Source organism: Spermophilus citellus (genome assembly GCF_964194105.1).
Source record: "Spermophilus citellus genome assembly, chromosome: 2".
In the NCBI taxonomy this organism is placed as follows: Eukaryota; Metazoa; Chordata; class Mammalia; order Rodentia; family Sciuridae; genus Spermophilus; species Spermophilus citellus.
In genome coordinates, this window is record NC_138183.1 from 55,797,207 (window position 1) to 55,820,801 (window position 23,595).

At 33.8% G+C, this 23,595-nt stretch overlaps 1 protein-coding gene across 1 annotated transcript in view; it reads right to left on the reverse strand.

The window, feature by feature from the left end:
• CCDC171 (coiled-coil domain containing 171) overlaps positions 1-23,595 on the reverse strand; it is a 387,757-nt gene that overhangs the window by 152,013 nt on the left and 212,149 nt on the right. The window contains exon 19 of the mRNA XM_081262194.1: positions 11,907-12,092. Within this exon, the coding sequence (XP_081118320.1) occupies positions 11,907-12,092 (186 nt within the window). The remainder of the gene's footprint in view (positions 1-11,906; positions 12,093-23,595) is intronic.

Here is a 23,595-nt window from a genome sequence, read left to right on the forward strand (position 1 = left end):
AAAAAAAAAACCCTAGGTGAATCCTTTTCTCATTCAGAGAAAAGCAGCTAAGGTATGAAGGATTTTAACATTAATTGCTCAGACACAAAGAAAAGATGGCATAGAAGCCAAAAAGGCTTTTTCAGTCACAACAAACTGGAGGTTCAAGAATCACAAGGTCTATGAAACCAAGTGCATACTCAATCTAAAAGGAACAAACTTAGGGCACCCTCACCCAATTATAGCTTACTCAAACTAAAAGGACAAAAACACAAAATGAGGAATAATTAAAAAAAGAGGTAATAATATCAGATTTGGTTACCCTAATATATATGAAGCATTTCAAACTAAAATGAAAGATTTCTATGAAAATACATATAGTTAGGCAACTGATTCAAGAAGGTCCAAAATTCAGCTCAAGATGATATTTCTTTCTACCAAAACTCTGTTTTAGGAAGCAATGAGAGTTCAAGGTGTAGGTTGAAGATGTGTACAGAAGAGTGATTCTCTACAACCTAAAAGAGAGTCAAGCTGGAAAACACAAGAACAATATAGGACAGGAGTAAATCAAGGTACAGAGGACAAAAATGAATTGAAAGATTATACTCAGAATGACCAACCACATCCACATGCCCTTCCGACAATCATACAGAACCTATTATAAGCTGACATTTACCTGCAAGAGAGAAAAAAGAAGAAATTTATTCCATAAAACAAACAAAAAAAAATTGGATGAGTTCTCAAAGGGAGAAATGGGCAACTAGTTATGAGTGGTGGTACCAAAGAGTTAAGACCTACATATTCATTTAGGGTTGCATAGCCTAAGAGCAACTTCATGATCCATTAGGAAAGTGAATAAATCTGATGAAAGTCTTTCTTCTAGTTACTAGGGCTACAGAACAAATTACTCTAAAATGTAGTGGTATCATACTACTGTTTATTAAGGTCATGGGTTCCTTCCATCAGAAAACAGGGCAGGGCAGAGCAGGGTAGAGTACGGACTGTACCCTCAGCTGGAGGCTGGAGCGTGAAATCATCTGAAGGCTCATTTACACATGTCTGACAGCTGCTGGTTGCTTGCTGCTTTAGACCTTAGCTGGGCCATTAGCTGAACACATGAATCCACATAGTTCACCATGTGACCTGAACCTCCTCAAAGAATGATAGCTGGATTCCAACAAAGAACAGAGAGAGAATATGAATGAGACAGAAGCCACATTGCCTTTTATGAAGTAGTCTCAAAAGTCACACAGTGTGACTCTCAATTTTAAAGAGAAGAAAGTAGACTCCACCTATGATGTGTGAATTGCAAGTTTCCAGAAGCACTTGTGATCTAGAAACATTGCCGTGGCCATTTTGGAAAATATAATCTTCCATAGCCTCCAACATGAAAAAAATGGAATCAACATAAACAAATGGGAAAAAAAATAAAGACCTCAAAAGAAAGAAAGAGAATTCAAGGAACTTAAGAGAACTTAAATATTTGCTTACTGTTTGTTAAACACACTATAAAAACTATAATTTAAGAATATTCAGAAACTAGTTTTAAAGACTGTTATGAAAAAAAGAATAAGAAATTAAAGGTAATTCTTAGAAAATAAAATACAATCTTTCAACTGAAAGATTGAAGAAAAACTTGCACATTAATATACTTCCAGAATTACTCCATTTTCCACTTCTAAATATTTAAACCAAGTTTTTTTTAAAGAAGATTATCATAGATAAAAAATAAAATGCACCAAATTTTAAAAGAAACTTGTATTGAAATAGGAAGTATCAGGGAGTTGGGCAGATTCTGGGTTCAAATTCTGACTCCAAAACCCACTAATATGTGACTTCAAACAAATTTAACATTAATTCTGATCCTTATTTTCTATTTATAATTTATAGTTGTTATAATTATATGCATCTGTCCATGTAATTGTGAGGACTACAAAGAATGTATGAAAAGCATATCATTCATAGTGGTTACATTATTAGCATGATTCAAGATCCTCATTAGATTTTAAAGGTATAACAGCCAATTTGCCTCTCTACCTACATCATTAAAGAAACTTTCTTCCCAAAAATGGTAGGACAACTGATCTACCTGCTGCATGATCTCATCTACTCCTTGTCTCTGTTTTCAGTTACCAATCCTGTGGTTGGTGTTTTAAACACAGGAGCTTTTAACAATTTGAATTCTGCAAATGCAAGGTAAATGATAGGTTCTATTTCTAATAGCATGAACTGAGAAAAGCATTATCATATGAAATTCAGTCAGAGATTGAGGAAGAAGAAGCAATGAAGTTGATTCTTTGTCTTTTCTGCTTCCATATCACAAGAGAAAACTTGAGAGTTAAACAAAAGTAAATTCTTTCCATTTCTTCAATTAATATGAATTGTATTTTATATTAGTATATAAACATACAAATTATAAATATAACTTATTTACACAAAATGTAAAATTGTGTAGTATGTGTGTATATATATGCATATAACTGAGTGAATACATGTAATAGATAAATATATGAATGATATAAAAACAGAAAAACCAGAATGTCATATGTTTTTATTCAATAAAACAATAATTTTGATTATAAATTATAAATTTTATTTTTGAAAAGCTCAGAGAATACTGTGTAGACTGATTAATTCTGAATATAATAATGAGGGTTGACAAGGGAAAATCATATTCATTATCATGAAGTTTTCTTTAAGTGGGCAACATATGACAGGTAGCAGGATATGCACATTTTCAAGTATAAAAATGACTATTTTAAAACATAAGATTAATTTTGTTAAAAGGCAAATAATTTTTACTGTTTTAAAAATATTCCTTTGACATGTAATAAATATCATGTTTATCAACTTTCCCTTGAAATAAGTGTAAAGCAGTTTGCTTTTAAATATAAAATACGAAATCTAATGGTATAACAAATTAAAATTACAAATTTTCAACAGTAACACTCCTAAAAACTATGGATAACCCCAACAGAATCTAGACTTTTAAATAATGTTAAAAACGTTGCTGGGCACAGTGGCACATACATACCTGTAATCCCAGCAGCTCGGGAGGTTGAGGCAGGAGGATCGTGAGTTCAAAGCCAGCCTCAGCAAAAGCGAGGTGCTAAGCAACTCAGTGAGACCCTATCTCTAAATAAAAAATACACAACAGGGTGGGGATGTGGCTCAGTGGTTGAGTGCCCCTGAGTTCAATCCCTGGTACCAAAAAAAAAAAAAAAAAAAGAAAGAAATGTTGCAAACATATTTAGCTTCTGTATAAAGCAATTTCATCATGTATATTGTCCAGTTCTTTGCTATTATTTCTGTATCTTCATTTGTACAATGCAAGCAATAATACTTATCTCTTAACATGTTGTGACTGTTTACTAAAATAATCAAAGTGGCTTGCAAGATGTCTAACAAAAGTATATGTGCTCAGTAATGTTCTCTTTTCTCAAATGATCCTACAAATAACAAATTAACTTTACATAAAATCAAATGGAGGGGATCATTGCTCCTCTTTATGCTTAATGCAAAAAAAAAACACATACCTTTTACCATCTATCACACTCAATAAAGGTTATTGGTTTTGATTTGTTAATGGTATTTTAATGACAACACCCAATAATACCCAATGCTAACAAGAATGGAATTAGACAAGTACTCTTTTACCATCCTCCAGCAAAACCCTAATCTGGAAAAAAAAAAAAAAACTATCAATTGCCTTAAAAGTAAATTTTAAAAAACGACAACACAAAACTTCAAAATATCTGTATTTTTTCTCTATGCTTCTTCAGCTCTGAGTATATAATAAATTATACAAAGTTACATGATGCTCATCTTAAGGTTTTTTAATTTATTTTTTTGTAGTTGAATATAAACAGAATGCCTTTATTTTAATTGTTTGTCTTTATGTGGTGCTAAGGATCGAACCCAGTGCCTTACATATGCTAGGCAAGCGTTCTGCCACTGAGCTACAGCCTCAGCCCCTCATCTTAAGTTTTAACAATGAAAAAATAATAATAAATCTGAAGATCCAATAATAGAAAAATAGTTAAGTACATTTTAGCACATTCATGAAATGGAGTATTACATGGCTCATTAAAATAAATTTTAAACAATCTTAATAACTGTTACTAAATAGTAATCCCATTCACCCAGCTGCTAAGGATCATTCTTGATTCCTCTCTGTCATATTTACATGTAGTCCCAATAGAAAATTCTTACCACACTGTTCTTTTTTTTTTTTATTGGTTGTTCAAAACATTACAAAGCTCTTGAAATATCATATTTCATACATTAGATTCAAGTTGGTTAAAGCCAACATCCTATCTTATCTGGTTTATACTGTTAGTTTCCTAACTAGTTTGTTTCCACTTTTGCATATCTACAGTCTGCATTCTAATAGATACCAGAATGATTCCTTGAGATTATAAATTTTAAATAATGTTGCTCTTCTGCTAAAAACATAAAATACAAAGTTATATAACTTTAGGTTTATTTTCAAAAATATTAATTATGGTTATATGTGAATAATGGGATTGTATACAAGTTATTTTTTTCTATTTTTTTCTTATAATGAGCATGTTTAGTCAAAAAATATAAATTGAGATAATGTAAAAATTTTACAAAAAGCTAAACTGTATAATTAAAAATATTTTAAGTCATTTTAAAAATGTGATCAAAAATCAAAGGTTAGTACTTACTTAAAAAGCATAATAAGTCTAATTTCAAATTAGTACTCATTGAGAACAAAGCTGAACGTAGGAAAAAATTTTAAAAATTACATGAGAACATGCACTCTGAAAACAGGAAATTATCATGTCATAAGTTTAAACAGAAAAGTTTCCTATCATTACATTTTTCTGTTGTTCAGGCTAAAAATAAGAATGACAACTTTTTATGACTCTTCTAGCTTCTTGCATGAAACTTCACCACTAAATTATTATTTATAAAAAGGGATATGAGAGCTGTTGTCTTCTTAATTCTTTTTCCCCGACCTTGAAATATAATTGACTACCCTATAGGTCTCAATGGTGTAAGTCATTAGGAAGATAAAAATATATGGGATTAAGGTAAAAAATGATAAGACTTTTAAATTAAGTACTGATGTTAATAATCCTACTTTGTGAAAATGGATTATGTGGGAGAAGCTAATTATTATTATAATCAGAGTCTGGCAACTTAAAGATCTTTAAATTTTTTAAAGAAAATAAATTTTGAGGTTCTTTTGTTTAAAGTTTACTAGAAAAAATATAACTATTCAAAATTAGGTAAATACATTATTTCATGCATCGTTCATATTATAAATCCTCAGAGTATGGCAAATAATTTTATCAGTAATACAAAAAAGTTAAGACATTATCAAAATAAAAAGCTAAATATTCATAAAATGCAACTCTTTGCTACAATTACTACAAAGACTTCAAAAAATCTTTGTAAATTACTCCACTTAAGATTTGAAAAATATATTCTTTTCTCTTTACTTCTTCTCCAGCAGCAGCCTAAGTATATTAAGTTTTAAAATGGAAAACTATAAGCACAGAATTCATTTTGTATTAAAATTGAAGCATGGGTAAAGAAAAAGCCAAAGCAACTGCAGGAAAGTCAGGAATGATACTGGGAGCTAGGAAGAGACATAAGTAAAACCCTGACAGGCTGCGAACAGCTTGATGGGATGAAAGACAACACAGCAGAAATACACAGAGGACAGAAAACTACGATGAAAAGGGACACATGCTGGATCAGGGTTAGACAAAGGAACTATTTGGTAGACTATGTGAATAAATCTTTATTATTTCCTCCCAAGTCAATCTCTCTCAAGAAAAGACTAGGATTTTTCATGGACAAAATTACAAAACTGTGATAATTCAAAGAATCTTAGATTTAGTAACAATTTCAGAAGCTCTCGTCCATTATTATATCAAAAATCTCACCAATCATAGGTTATAGGTTTTCTTATAATTAACTTCAATACATATTCTTTACAAAGTCAAGTACTGTACTTTCTACACAGTAGGGGACTCAAATACAAATATTAATTAGATGATCAGAATTTATTTTTAAGAAAGATAAATCAGAATATAATTTACAACTTTACTAAAAAATTCTATACCTGATGATTCTATAAACACAAAAATATTTTAAATCTTCTATAAAAAATAAACACATCTAGTGCATTGTAGATGAAATTGAAAGTTACAAGGATTACATAGATACGTAATTTTTCCCAGGAAAAATAAGGAAAACTATATAGTTCTACAATCCTAAATTATATGTTCATTCTTAATTTCGAATTTGCTAGAGAGAAAAATGAAAAAGATCTCATTTCATATGATAAATGTCATTTCACAAATGTCATCATATCACTCACTGTCTGTACTATTTCCATTGTTTGTTATAATTCACAAATTAATGTCATTTTCTAAATTATTATGTATAGGAGTCTAAACTACCCTGTACCCTAACCCCACCAGCATATTCTCTATGAGCCTATGGTTCATTTTTAACAGATTATGCAGATTATTATAATATACACTAAGTCAAAGGTGTATATTATCAAATTATTATTTGTAGACTAACCGAGAGGAATCAACTCACTTTGAAACAATGGAATGTATATTTCAGAAGATAAGTCCAATCCAAGGCTGATAACAGTTACAAATACCAAAATTATTTGGGGAGATTCAGGAGCTATTTAGATGCTTTATTTTCCTCATATATCTCTATGGACGACAGAAATTAATACCAGAAAAATTATCTCTTGAAATAAATAAATAAATAAAAATTTATTTTAAAGTACCTGATTTCAATATCTCTAGTATTTCTCTTATTTTAAATTTGTTTTTTATACTAATTTGTTATATATGACAGCAGAATGTATTACAATTCATATTCCACATACAGAGCACAAGTTTTCATATCTCTGGTTATATACAAAGTATATTCACATCATTCATGTCTTCATACATATACTTAGGGTTTTATTATTGTTTACAATCCTTTAAAAATGTGAAAACCAAGCCAGGGTGTGGTGGTGCACACATGTAATCTCAGCAACTGTGGCAGCTGAGACAGGAGGATTGCAAGGCCAGACTCAACAAGTTGGTGAGGCCCTAAGCAACTTGGTGAAATCCTGTCTCAAAATTTCAAAAATAAATAAAAAAGACTGGGGATGTAGCTCAGTTGTTAAACACTATTGGGTTCAATCCTCAGTACCGTAAATAAATAAATACATAAATACATAACCACTCTTAGTTCACAGGCTATACAAACACGGGCCATAGTCTGCCAATAGCTGATATCATTCAACATGCTAACAGAATGAGAGGAGGAAAATCATATGCTTATCTCAAAAGATTCATAAAATTATATTTTATTAAAATATCCAACGTCCATTCATGATTTTTAAACATGCATAATTTAGGAAGATAACTCTTTTCACTCAATAAGGATCACCAACTAAAAAACATAACAAACTTCTTTCTTAATGGAGAAATCATAGATTCTGTTTAAGATTGAGAATGAGATAAGGATGCCCAAAGTTTCTACTTATATTCCACACTGTACTATAGCAAGTGTAGTAAGGTATGTGGGAGCTAGGGGGAGGGTGACTAAAGGCATAAGGTTTGAAAAGGAAAAAACAAAACTGTCAGTATAAAATAAATGTGTGTCTCTGCAGAAAGCCTTAGAAAGTACAGATAAAGTACGCAGAATGACAAAAAGAGTTCAGCATTGCGGCTATATAGAAGATTAATACATCTGTTCATGTGTTAGTTACTTGGTTGATCTTACTCTGCAGGGTTACCTGAAGGAACTAAATTAGGCAAGCTTTCTTCCAAAGAGAATTTTGCATTAGCTTCTGCCTAGAGCAACAGGACACTAGTGACCTAGGATTATCCCTTTCAGGTTAATAGGCAATTCCTTAATGTCCGAGTCTCAGGTTCAAGCTCCTATATACTGGTGAAGCCTAAAGCTTAGTCTTCTACTTGCAGCATAGCTATTGGTATTTGCCTCCAGGGCAAACCTAGCATTTGTTTGCTAACTTTGATTTCTACATACTGGGGTTTGTCGGTGGGATTGTTTATTATATTTCTGTCCTAGAAGATTTCCTTTACTTCTTAATGCACTACTGTTACTACAAGAAGGGTCTTATCCAAGACCTAGCTGTATTATAATGGAAAGAAGACCATTTTGAGCATCTGGTTTAAAGTTTGTTTTATAAAAATTATCACATATTAAAAAATGATTAAAAACAAAATTCCAAAACGTTAACAATGATTGTTTCCAGATAACAAATTATAGGTAACTTCTTTTCTCTTCTGATTTTTCCATTCATGATCTTATTTCATTTCATAAAAAGAAACAATACATTCTATTTTTCAAAAGATGTTATATACAGAACATGGTTAAAAGACAGAACTACTTTTTAAAGTATTATCAAAAACACAAAAAACGTATAATCCCAGTGACTCGGGAGGCTGAAGCAGGAGGATCATGAGTTCAAAGTTAGCCTCAGCAACTTAGTGAGGCACTAAGCAACTCAGTGAGACCCTGACTCTAAATAGAATACAAAAAGAGCCAGGGATGGGTTCAGTTGTTAAGTGCCCCTGAGTCAATCCCTAGTACCAAAACACACACAAAAACAGACACACACCCATACACACACATGTAAATATTTATTAAACATATAATTGCTTTTCAAATAGTATCTTAATTCATTTTCATAAAAATACTGTAACTTAAGTATCATTATCCCTATTTTTGTAGAAGAGGAAACTAAGGTTCAGAAAGGTTAAGTAATTTGCTCGAGTGAAAGACCTGGGATTTTAATTCAAGAATACTTGTTCCAAGGCCAGTGCTTTTTTCCACTGAACCATGCTGCCTCCCTCAAGAGAGCATTTTCACATTATCACCTGCTAATTCTAATTAAGAGATAGTAATTAAACAATTCTCCACTCCTGACAACAATATTTAAGCTACTGGTACTTTAAAGAAATTAATATGAACAGATCTTTATCTGCTGGAAAATATGATACCTAAATATAAACTACAAACTACCATAGGAAGAAAAGGCTCCACTATGATAGTTAGATGCTTTTTCAAAGCATAGTGAATCACAATATCTATTAATAGGACATGAAACATTAAAATGTTGTTTAATTAGCAATACACATAAAAAATGTTCAATTTGACTAATACTTAAAAGAAATACAAATAAGAGTAACAATGACATATCTATCAAATTTGGCAAAAAAAATTAAGTATTAATAGCCAGGTTAGGCAAAAAGTACACATCTCATACACCTTAGAAGATCATATAATTGACAAAAACTTACTATAAGCTGCTTGATAATATTCACCCATTATAAATGTTTGTGTCTCCTGACCTAGTAATTCCTAGGAATTTACCCTGAGGAAATAATCACAGATATGTGTATAAAGATTATAGGGTTAATCTTAACTTCTTATAACACCAAAAAGGAGGAAGAGGAGGGGAAATTTGTGGAATGAATCTAAATCCATAATAATAAATAAGGCTAATAAATTATGTACTTTCCAATGGTTACCAGAGGCTGAAATGGAGGGCAGGAATTAGTCAAATGGTACAAAGTTGCAATTAGACAGGTGGAATAAATTCTGGTAATCTATTACAAGGAAACTATTGTAAATAATGTATTGTATATTTCAAAAATTTTAAGAGTGGATCTTAGATGTTCTCACCAAAAAGAAATGATGTCTGTGAGATGACAGATTTGTCAATTAGCGTGGTCATCCCACAACATGTACAAGTACCAAAATACTGAAATATAATTTTGTTAATTAAAAAGAAAAAGAAAAAAGGGAGAATTACATGCATTCAAAAGAATTCAATCAGCCATTAGAGATGATGATACTTCATTAGCATGACATTTACCACCAAGGAAAGAAATTATTGACATTCTTGACATGGTTTTTATAAAAAAGTAAGTAAAACTATAATATGAGTCTGACTATATTTTTATTAACCTATATTTGGTTATATTTCTGTATTTTCAAAATACAAACTGTAACATATATCAAAATTTTAGCAGTAGGTATATCTATTGGTATGACTTGAGTTTGTTTTAATTTTAATTTTTTTTATCTATATTTTCTTATTTTTCTATAATAGTGATTACTTGTATTTTTAAAAAAAGCAGAAAATAAAAATTGATATCCTTTAATTATCGATTGGTTAACCAGACCACTCAGTCTACTACTATGTGATACAAATTAGTAACAAAGCAATATATAAGTACATTCTCATTTATGTAACTAAATTATATATATTACTTCTAACCATTTAAAATTGCTGTCATGTGTCTGTTTTTCACTTTAAAATCAGCAATTTCAAATGGTTCATTGTAATATTTTTATTTTAAAAAATAAATTCTAAAATATTAGTAGTATTCTGTGAGGGTTTTTTTCCTTCCTTAAGGGCATCTATATTTCCCTCTTAAATTCATTTATATTTACTTCTTTTAGATTTTAATATTTTCCAATTTTTCCAAAAATTAAATCCCAGTTTCAATATTACAGGCAGGAGACCTTGAGTAAGTCAACTGCCTTCAAAAACAATAATTATAATAGTCCTATTTCCCAAGGTTAGTTTTAGAATGAAATATAAGATAGGGCTCAGGCTGGGGCTCAGTGGTAGAGCACTTGCCTAACACGCTTGAGGCACTGGGTTCAATCCCCAGCATTACATTAAAAAACTAAATAAACAAAATAAAGGTATTGTGTTCATCTACAACTAAAAATATTTTTTAAAAAATTATGCCCTCTTCAACAATTCTGCCTTCCTTTATTTATTAAAAAAATAAAATAAGATAATTCATGCAGGGACAATGACACAGATTCTGGCACATGTGTGCTATGCATCTATATAATGTGATAATCAGGAACTTCCTGGATCTTTCACTTACTAATGGTAGTCCTAGTTATATAACCTCTCTGTATCTCAGTTTTCTTATCAACAAAATGTAAATAACTCCACAGTTTTTGTGGTGTTCACATGATATAATAAAGATTTAATATAGCATTCCTGCCAAACAGGAATTTCTCAATAAATTTTCGCTATTTTATTATTAGTAGTGATGGTTTTTAAGTATTAGAATAAACATACATCGTTTGTTTAATTAGTTATTTACCAATTCTGAATTAATATTACTTATATACCAACTCTGAGTTATATATCAATCCTAAGTTGACTAATTGCATTACTAGTATAATACCTGAAATAGACGCAATATTATTTTTATTTTACTGGATTTAGTTCCATCCTAGTATATATAACCTCACTAGCAAAAAATCCTCAAGTAGTAAAATTAAAAACAAGAATTCTCCTATACTTTATAACCAACATTTCCAAAAAAAAAAAAAACAAAATACTGCAGTCATAAATCTAGTAATGAAATTCTCTAAACAACAAGTCATAGATTATAACTTCCCTTTTCCTTCTAAATACAATTGCCAAGAATATATGACAACGAGAACAAATCTTTCTAACCAAATCTCCCTCCTATCCAAATGTGCATTTACTATATAAGAATTAGAGAGACCTAGATCCAAACCCTCCAGAATCCAAAAGATATGTGAAGTTTCCAAAGTCCAGGAGGCACAAAACAAGAATAGGAAAAGAACAAAAAGAAACAAGGAAGATTAATGTAAATAAAAATTAATGTTGGAAAAATCTCCACTTTGTTTTCAACCAGCCAATAAAGCCTACTTTCACATTTTCAATACATCTGAATGTATGTTTATAACTGAGGATGAAATGAGAGTTCATTCATTCCATTCTTATAAGCTCTTATACAATAAAATTTCACACCTTGGGACCTAGTCCCTATTCAGGAGGTATACATGAATCCCCCCTAAGATCCAAATAGGAAATAAGCCTTCTGGGAGAGATGCTCTCCTACCTTAACAGCTTCTCCCAGAGTTTGGTTTTTGTCAGCTTCCTCACTGGAGTGCAATTCAAGTCTGTAATTCAGCTCCTGTAGTTGTTGTGCCTGTTCATTCAAAAGCATTTGTGCCTGCTGCTCCCGAAGCAATGCATTATTTAGTTCTTCACATGCACTTTCAAATTTCTCATGGGTGATCAATTTCTTTTAAAAGAGGGGAAAAAATCAGTTACAATCTAACTGCACTGTTATATCATTTTATCTTCAGAACTATATTTGTTAACATAATATAATGCAAACATTTCTAAGTATTCAATGCAAGAAAAAAATATAATTTGTTTTATTAATTTCATAAGATAAAAATATGGTTGGATTTAAAGCACAGAGTCATACTTCCAAAGTAAGCATTTAGTAAAAAAAAAATAAAAAAGGTTCAAAAACATTCCAAATTTTGAATTAACCCATAATGCCCAGTTGAAATCTTAATACATAAACACTTTTTATAAAGATTATGATTATGGGACTTAAAAACTTTAACCAGCATCTCCTTCCCCTCTCAGCCTCTCTCTCCGCCTTGCTTCTTTCTCCCCAGCTGTCTCTCCTCCCAAGCTCAGTCTCTAAATTTAGATCTCAATTTCTTTCCCCCACCCCGCCCGCTCTCCTGCGTGTCCGGCACCCGGACCGCGCGGCCCTGAGGCGCCGCCTCCCCTCCCCCAACCCGCACCCCCTCCCCGGGGGTCCCGAAGGCCGCTGCTGCCGCCGCCGCAGCCGCCGCCGCAGCCGCCGCCGCCTCCCGCGGAGCAGCATAGAGCAGACTCTTCACCGCGCGAATGAGCTGCCGAATTATATGAAACAGCTGATAAGATGAGTGACAATTTAAAATCCAAGTGATCCGAGAACACGCACTGAGCTCTGACCCGCTGAATTCAAACTCCCGGTCACCTGCTTCCCGCAGACAAACAGCTATGACTCGGCATTAATTCATCCGGCTGAAACAACTGGTCAGCCCTTCTCATCATACGAAGGTAAATGCCTACCGAGCCTTCATAAGTAGTGGCCACAGGTTTGAAACGGGGCTTGGGAGAGAAGGACCCACCCGTTGAATTGGTCGCCCGGCAAAGGGAAACCACGTCATCAGACTGCTGCGGAGGAGATAACTTCGTGGAAACGTGTGTGATCCCATAGCCTTGCCTCTCCACACATCGGGAAAACCTTAAGGGCCCCTCCCAGCTCTCCCGTAAGGGCCCCTCCCAGCTCTCCCGTGAGTGCTACAGCCAGCCCGAGGGAATCAGAGGTGGTGTGGGACCTGCGGAGCGGAACTACCGCTCCCACCAGGGCTGACTGCTGAGGTCTCTTGCACCAGCTATGGGGAAGTGGATACCGGAGGGCAAGTAAAATCCGCTGAGGATTCTCAGCCCCAAACTCTACAAACTTAGGGTCTGAGGGAATGGCAAACTGGAAGAGTGTGCCCAGTCGTTCATGAAAACAGGGCTCCCGGGAGCAGCAGACTTGGAATGTAGCCAATATTGTGGTGACAGGGGCCTGGCTAGAGGAAAAGTAGGAAGTGACTAGACACAAGAGGAGGCCCTAGACACTCAGGATTGGAGACTCGCCCAGTCTGGGAGGAGCTGCTGCACAGTGATTGGTTCCCGTGTATTGACAGGAGAAACTTGACCTGGTGGGCACAGCGCCATCTACTGGAAGAGAAGTTAATCAAACTCTAAGACGGCATTTATTAGGTTTTTTTTATTATTTTTTTTTCTCTTTTTCTTTTCTTTTTCTTTTCTCTTTTTTTTTTGATTTGGGTTTTTTCTTTCATTTTCATTTTGTTCTCTCTTGTTGTTTTATTAATTTTTTTTTGCAAAATATTTTTTTTAAATTTTTTTTCTACTAATTTTAATTTAAATTTTTTTAATTATTATTATTTTTTTTTATTTTTTTTCTTTTTTAGTGCCTATCCTTTTTCTTCTTTAGTCTTTTCATTTTTCTTATCCCCCCTTTTTTCCTTGAATTCTACCTGCCTACTCTCATTCTCTTTAGAGACTTCTTCCCTTCCCTTCAAATACCTTTCCTCCCAAGCATCAAATTAATCTATAGGAGTAAACAGTAACTCAGCAGTCAAACAGAACAAGAAGCAACATGAGCAGCTTCAAAAAACAAGGAAGAAAAGGAGTACAAACAATGCAGGGCAGCCTAAATATTCAAGGAGGACCTAGAGTCATCAGAAAAATGGTCATATAAAGAACTCAAGGAACACCTAAGACAGATGGAATGGAACCTTAAAGAGGATACAAGACAGCAAATTCAAGCAGCGAAAGAACACATTGAGAATGCATTTCATAAACAGATAAAAGAAGAAGTTAAGCATCTTTATCAGGAGATAGAGATTATAAAAAATAATCAAACAATAATTCTAGAAATGAAGGAAAGGATAAACCAAATTAAAAACTCAATTGAGAGTATCACTAACAGAGTGGAGCAAGTAGAAACCAGAACGTCAGATAATGAAGACAAAATATACCATCTTGAAAAGAGTCTAGCCAACTCAGAAAGGCTGGTAAAAAATCACGAGAAAAACATCCAAGAGTTATGGGATAACATGAAGAAACCAAACTTACGAGTCATCGGGATAGAAGAAGGTACAGAGATTCAAACCAAGGGAATGAGAAACCTGCTGAATGAAATAATTACAGAAAACTTTCTAGAAATAAAAAAGGAAACAGATATACAAATTGAAGATGCATACAGGACACCGAGCACACAAAATCACAGTAGACCAACACCAAGACACATTGTTATGAAGATATCCAATATACAGAACAAAGAGAAAATATTAAAAGCTACAAGAGAAAGGAGACAGATTACATTTAGGGGTAAACCAATACGGTTAACCATGGATTTTTCATCACAGACACTGAAAGCAAGAAGGTCATGGAACAATGTATTTCAAACACTGAAAGACAATGGATGCCAACCAAGAATTCTGTATCCAGCAAAATTAAGCTTCAGGTATGACAACGAAATAAAAATCTTTCATGATAAACAAAAGTTAAAAGAATTTGCAGCCAGAAAACCAGCATTGCAAAGCATTTTGAGCAAAACACTACAAGAAGAAGAAATGAAAAACAATAACCAAAACCATCAGTGGGAAGTGCCTCAGTAAAGACAGAGGGCGAGGGGAAAGACAATCATGGAGAAACAAACAAAATTTTTTTTAAAAAAAGGATAAACAATCAAACATGGATGGAAGTTCAAACCACTTATCAATAGTAACTGTGAATGTTAATGGCTTAAACTCTCCAATAAAGCGACATAGGCTGGTATCATGGATTAAAAAAACAAATCCAACAATATGCTGCCTCCAGGAGACACATCTGATTGGAAAAGACATACACAGGCTGAAGGTGAAAGGATGGGAAAAAATATACCACGCACACGGTCCTCGCAAGCAAGCAGGGGTGGCCATCCTCATATCGAATAAAATCAACTTCAAGACTAAGTTAATCAAAAGGGATAAAGAAGGTCATTATATACTGTTAAAAGGAACCATTCACCAACAAGACATAACAATTATCAATATTTACGCACCAAATAATGGTGCTGCGACATTCATAAAACAAATTCTCCTCAAGTTCAAGAATCAAATAGACCACAACACAATAATTATGGGAGACTTCAACACACCTCTCTCACCATTGGACAGATCCTCCAAACAAAAGTTAAATAAAGAAACTATAGAACTCAATACCACAATCAATAACCTAGACTTAACTGACTTATATAGAATATATCAACCATCATCAAATGGATATACTTTTTTCTCAGCAGCACATGGATCCTTCTCAAAAATAGGCCATATATTATGCCATAGGGCAACCCTCAGTAAATATAAAGGGGTGGACATTATACCATGCATTTTATCTGATCATAATGGAATGAAACTGGAAATCAATGATAAAAGAAGGAAGGAAAAATCCTACATCACATGGAAAATGAACAATATGCTACTGAATGATCAATGGGTTACAGAAGACATAAAGGAGGAAATCAAAAAATTCTTAGAGATAAACGAAAATACAGACACAACATATCGGAATCTATGGGACACAATAAAAGCAGTTTTAAGAGGAAAGTTCATCGCCTGGTGGTCATTCCTCAAAAAAAGAAGAAACCAACAAATAAATGAGCTCACACTCCAACTCAAAGCCCTAGAAAAGGAAGAGCAAAACAACAGCAAATGTAGCAGAAGGCAAGAAATAATTAAAATCAGAGCGGAAATTAATGAAATTGAAAGAAAAGAAACTATTGAAAAATTAACAAAACTAAAAGTTGGTTCTTCGAAAAAATAAATAAGATCGACAGAACTTTAGCCATGCTAACGAAGAGAAGGAGAGAGAACTCAAATTACTAACATACGGGATGAAAAAGGCAATATCACAACAGATGCTACAGAAATACAGAAGACAATTAGAAATTATTTTGAAAACCTATATTCCAATAAAATAGAAGATAGTGAAGACATCGATAAATTTCTTAAGTCATATGATTTGCCCAGACTGAGTCAGGAGGATACACACAATCTGAACAGACCAATATCAATGGATGAAATTGAAGAAGCCATCAGAAGACTACTAACCAAGAAAAGCCCAGGACCGGATGGGTATACAGCGGAGTTTTACAAAACCTTTAAAGAAGAATTAATACAAATACTTTTCAAGTTATTTCAGGAAATAGAAAAAGAGGGAGCTCTTCCAAATTCATTCTATGAGGCCAACATCACCCTGATCCTGAAACCAGACAAAGACACCTCAAAGAAAGAAAACTACAGACCAATATCTCTAATGAACCTAGATGCAAAAATCCTCAATAAAATTCTGGCGAATCGAATACAAAAACACATCAAAAAAATAGTGCACCATGATCAAGTAGGATTCATCCCTGGGATGCAAGGATGGTTCAACATACGGAAATCAATAAATGTTATTCACCACATCAATAGACTTAAAGATAAGAACTATATGATCATCTCGATAGACGCAGAGAAAGCATTCGACAAAGTACAGCATGCCTTTATGTTCAAAACATTAGAAAAACTAGGGATAACAGGAACTTACCTTGACATTGTAAAAGCTATCTATGCTAAGCCTCAGGCTAGCATCATTCTGAATGGACAAAAGTTGAAGGCATTCCCTCTAAAATCCGGAACAAGACAGGGATGCCCTCTATCTCCACTTCTATTCAATATAGTTCTCGAAACACTGGCCAGAGCAATTAGACAGACGAAAGAAATTAAAGGCATAAAAATAGGAAAAAAAGAACTTAAATTATCACTATTTGCAGATGACATGATTCTATACCTGGAAGACCCAAAAGGGTCTACAAAGAAACTACTAGAACTAATAAATGAATTCAGCAAAGTGGCAGGATATAAAATCAACACACATAAATCAAAGGCATTTCTGTATATCAGCGACAAAACTTCTGAAATGGAAATGAGGGAAAACACTCCATTCACAATATCCTCAAAAAAAATAAAATACTTGGGAATCAACCTAACAAAAGAGGTGAAAGATTTATACAATGAAAACTACAGAACCCTAAAGAGAGAAGTAGAAGAAGATCTTAGAAGATGGAAAAATATACCCTGTTCATGGATAGGCAGAACTAACATCATCAAAATGGCGATATTACCAAAAGTTCTCTATAGATTTAATGCAATGCCAATCAAAATCCCAACGGCATTTCTTGTAGAAATAGATAAAGCAATCATGAAATTCATATGGAAAAATAAAAGACCCAGAATAGCAAAAGCAATTCTAAGCAGCAAGTGTGAATCAGGCGGTATAGCGATACCAGATTTCAAACTATATTACAGAGCAATAGTGACAAAAACAGCATGGTACTGGTACCAAAACAGGCGGGTGGACCAATGGTATAAAATAGAGGATACAGAGACTAATCCACAAAGTTACAACTATCTTATATTTGATAAAGGGGCTATAAGCATGCAATGGAGGAAGGATAGCATCTTCAACAAATGGTGTTGGGAAAACTGGAAATCCATATGCAACAAAATGAAACTGAATCCCTTTCTCTCGCCATGCACAAAAGTTAACTCAAAATGGATCAAGGAGCTTGATATCAAATCAGAAACTCTACGTCTGATAGAAGATAAAGTTGGCTCCGATCTACAGATTGTGGGGTCGGGCTCCAAATTCCTTAATAGGACACCCATAGCACAAGAGTTAACAACTAGAATCAACAAATGGGACTTAATTAAACTTAAAAGTTTTTTCTCAGCAAAAGAAACAATAAGAGAGGTAAATAGGGAGCCTACATCCTGGGAACAAATTTTTACGCCTCACACTTCAGATAGAGCCCTAATATCCAGAGTATACAAAGAACTCAAAAAATTAGACAATAAGATAACAAATAACCCAATCAACAAATGGGCCAAGGACCTGAACAGACACTTCTCAGAGGAGGATATACAATCAATCAACAAGAACATGAAAAAATGCTCTCCATCTCTGGCAGTCAGAGAAATGCAAATCAAAACCACCCTAAGATACCATCTCACTCCAGTAAGATTGGCAGCCACTATGAAGTCAAACAACAACAAGTGCTGGCGAGGATGTGGAGAAAAGGGTACACTTGTACATTGCTGGTGGGACTGCAAATTGGTGCGGCCAATTTGGAAAGCAGTTTGGAGATTCCTGGGAAAGCTGGGAATGGAACCACCATTTGACCCTGCTATTGCCCTTCTCAGACTATTCCCTGAAGACCTTAAAAGAGCATGCTACAGGGATACTGCCACATCGATGTTCATAGCAGCACAATTCACAATAGCTAGACTGTGGAACCAACCCAGATGCCCTTCAATAGATGAATGGATTAAAAAAATGTGGCGTCTATACACAATGGAGTACTATGCAGCAATAAAAAATGACAAAATCATAGAATTTGCAGGGAAATGGATGGCACTAGAGCAGATTATGCTTAGTGAAGCTAGCCAATCCCTAAAAAACAAATACCAAATGTCTTCTTTGATATAATGAGAGCAACTATGAACAGAGCAGGGAGGAAGAGTAAGAAGAAAAGATTAACATTAAACAGAGACTTGAGATGGGAGGGAAAGGGAGAGAAAAGGGAAATTGCATGGAAATGAAGGGAGACCCTCATTGCTAAACAAAATTACATATAAGAGGTTGTGAGGGGAATGGGAAAATAAACAAAGAGAGAAATGAATTACAGTAGATGGGGTAGACAGAGAAGTTGGGAGGGGAGGGGAGGGGGGATAGTAGGGGATAGGAAAGGTAGCAGAATACAACAATTACTATTAGGGCATTATGTAAAATTGTGGATGTGTAACCGATGTGATTCTGCAATCTGCATTTGGGGTAAAAATTGGGAGTTCATAACCCACATCAATCTAATGTATGAAATATGATATGTCAAGAGCTTTGTAATGTTGTGAACAACCAATAAAAAAAATAAAAACTTTAACCAATTCCTAGGCTTTCAAATGATAATCTGAAAATATGTGTTTAGTGTTAGCTTTCAGATTTCCCCAAATGTTCTTGACAAGTTCTCACCAGATCATACATCCCCCACTGCCACTCGCATTCACACTATCATACTATCTTGTTTTATTTTCCTCACAGCAACTATCATTACCAGGTTAACCACACTTTTTAAAAATTGCCTAGCCATACCCTGTCACCAACCACACATGCAAGGATGTACTTCCACTGAGCTTTCTCAACCAATACACAAAAGAGGGCCTGAGCTAAGCAAGTGCTTGTCATTATTTGTTGAACGAAAAAATATTCATATACAAACATCTGCCAATGAAACTATATGTCATAACATACAACATGATTTTTTACAACATCATAACTACTTTGGAGGGCAGTGCTGTAAAATAAACTAATGACAGTCCCACACAGGGGTCACCCCTGAAGGCACACGAGGTCCAGGGCAAGACACACTTGATTATCTTCTGTACAAAACATTTAAACAAGCAACTAGCTACAACAAATAGGAGACATCTTCGATCTTGAAGTACAAATGAGAATGTTTCATAAAGGGAAGGTAATAGGCAATGTAGTTGGAAAACAAGAGGAATAACATGCAGGCCACTTAGTCACACTAAGTAAACTTACACATTTATATAAATGTACAACTTTATCATTGTTAAAAAGGATTTGAAGTAGATTAACATAACTAACCATAAATGCAAAGTAATTTGAACTTTAAAAAAAAATCTAGAAAGGGAGAGCAGAATAAGATCTTATTAAATCTATGCACCTAGAATGTAGGATTATTACAGTTGAAGGTAGACTTTATATCTAACTTTTCTGATGACAGAAAAAAATAGAAATGTACAGAACTAGAAATGCTAGAACTGAATTTGAGAGTATATAGAATGGGCCCTTCTATATTATAATATGTAGCAAACCAGTTTTGTTTTTAAAGCAATTGACTTTTACTTCCTTTTTCAATGATATATAAAATGCATTCATCACCACTGATGAAATTTTAGAAGGGGAAATTAAAGTATAAAATAGATGCCTAATACTTTGCATAAGTTAATATAAAGTAATGAGAATGCAGACAAAGAATAAGGGAAAGTTGTCTTGTTTCCTGGAGTCACCTAGTAAAGGTTTATCTGTATATCACTGATACTTCTTTGGTTTTTAGATCTTACAAAACACTCATCTTTTCATTCCCTCTTAACCTCTGGCTTACTTCTCCATATTATCCTAATATAACCAAACTCTGCTTCACTATATCAGTCCTCACAGCCTCCTCTCAGCACTCTAGCTCTATACTACTTTTGTAAATTATTTTTTATTTATATATGACAGCAAAATGTATCACAATTCTTATTTTTCATATCTCTTGTTGTATACAATTTGTGTCTTCATACATGTACTTTGAATAATAATGTCCATCACATTCCACCATCATTTTAACGCCATGCCCCCTCCTTTTCCCTCCCACCCCTTTGCCCTATCTAGAGTTCCTCTATTCCTCCCATGCTCCCCCTTCCTACACCACTATGAATCAGCCTCCTTGTATCAGAGAAAACATTTGGCATTTGGGTTTTTGGGATTGGCTAACTTCACTTAGCACTATCTTCTCCAACACCATCCATTTACCTGCAAATGCCATGATTTTATTCTCTTTTATTGCTGAGTAATATTCCATTGTGTATATAAGCCACATTTTTTAATCCATTCATCTACTGAAGGGCATCTAGGTTAGTTCCACAGTTTAGCTATTGTGAATTATGCCGTTATAAACATTAATGTGGCTGTGTCCCTGTAGTATGCTGTTTTTAAGTCCTTTGGGTATAGACCGAGGAAAGGGATAGCTGGGTCAAATGGTGGTTCTATTCCCAATTTTCCAAGAAAACTCCAGGCTGTTTTCCATATTGGCTGCACCAATTTGTAGTCCCACCAGCAGTGTATCATGTGGGATTAGGCCGAAATTTCCTTAACAAGACTCCTTTGGCACAGAATTAAAATCAAGAATCAATAAATGGGATGGACTCAAACTAAAAAATTTCTTCTCAGCAAAAGAAACAATCTGTGAGGTGAACAGAGAGCCTATATCTTGGGAGCAAATCTTTACCTCTCACACATCAGGCAGAGCACTAATTTCTAGGGTATATAAAGAACTCAAAAAGCTAAGCACCAAAAAAATGTCAATCAATAAGTGGGCCAAGGACCTGAACAGACACTTCTCAGAAGATGATATGCAATTAATCAACAAATATATGAAAAAAAATGTTCATCATCACTAGCAATTAGAGAAATGCAAATCAAAACTACTCCAAGATTTCATCTCACTCCAGTCAGAATGGCAACTATTAAGAATACAACCAACAGGGGCTGAGGTTAACATGGCTCAGCAGTAGAGTGCTCTCCTGGCACATGTGAGGCACTGTGTTCAATCCTCAGCATCACATAAAAATAGAAACAAATAAAAATAAAGGTAATGTGTCCAACTACAACTTTAAAATATATATATTTTTTTTAAAAAAGAATACAAACAACAATAAGTGTTGGCGAAGATGTGGTGGAAAAGGTCCACTCTATCTACTTTTTAACATTCCTCTGTTTTCCAAGTCTTGAGAATAGGTATTTTTTAATCTCTTCTTTCTTTTATTTCTTGTGTTGTTTTAAATTATCCCTTCTTATCATCAAATCATTCTGTCCTTCTCAATCCACTTGACCTCTACAAATCATGATCCCCACTATTTTGCAAGATTTCCTTTATGTTAACAGAATGTGTTTTTTCTTCCCACTCCTCCAAAATTTTTTATTTATCTAAAAAAAAAAAAACAGCTAATTTTACCCTGTGCCTTACCCATCCATCATTCTCACAAACTCAATTCTGTTTATGATTCTGGAATTAAACAGGATTAAACAAATACTGTAATGTAGAATAAGAAAAATATGATGTGTAAAAGGAATTTTAAGGCACTAATAAACAAAACAAAACAACAACAAAAAACTTGAAAATTTAGCTGTTAAAGAACAACTGCCAGTAGATGAACATAGTATTCCAAAACAACAAAAGCTCTGAATAGCTTTTGGCAGGCAGGATGTTTCCTTTTAGACCAACTGTAAAGAAGCTATTTCTTTCTTTCTTTCTTTTTTTTTTAAATATACTTAGCCTGAAATCAGTGAAAGACAAGTGGTTGCAACCACACTCCCCAATTTTTTTAGAAAAAAAATACCATTTTTTTCCATCTATATGTTTTTTGGTGGTTTTTTTTTTTGTTTTTTTTTTTAGTTTTAGATGGACACAATATCTTTTATTTTATTTCTATGTGGTGCTGAGAATCGAACCCAGTGCTTCACACATGCTAGGCAAGCACGTTACCACTTGAGCCACATCCCCAGCCTAATGTTTTTAATAAAATAATTATTTGTTTATACAGTTAGTATAAATGTTAACCATTATAGTGAAGTGGTCAAAAGCATAAATTTAGGAGCCAGACTACCCAGGTTCAAATCCTAACATTTCCATTCCCTGTGTGACTTTAGCCAAGTGGCTTAGCTGTTCTGTGACCCATACTCTTCATCTGTAAAATATGGATAAATAATAGTATTTAACTATTAAGTTATAGGAGATTATTATGGGGATGAAGTGAATCAACAACTGTAAAACAATTAAGGTCAGTGCCTGATACATGATCTTAAATGTTACAAATCATTACTTTATTACTTAAAATAGTATGCCAAAAATATAAAAATTATAGACTTAATTCCTTCAATTATTACTTTAATTAAACCTTTTATTCCTACACTTCAGAGGAAGCAATTCACATTAAACATTTCCTGAAACATATTCTTAGGCTTTGCTGAAAGTCAGTTAATTAGAAGAAAAAACTTACAAGAAGATTCTGTCACCTCCCACCAAATTTTCTTCAAATTCTAATCTTTTTCTCCAGATTCTGGAAATTGAGCCCTGATTACTAATCAAAAATAAAATGTTGCCAGGCACAGTGGCACATGCCTGTAATCCCAGCAGTTTGGGAAGCTGAGGCAATAGTATCACAAGTTCAAAGCCAGCCTTGGTGTGGCCCTAAGCAACTCAGTGAAACTCTGTCTCAAAAAAAAAAAAAAAAATGAGCTGAGGATGTGGGTCAGTGGTTAAGTATCCCTATGTTCAGTTCCTGGTATCAAAAATA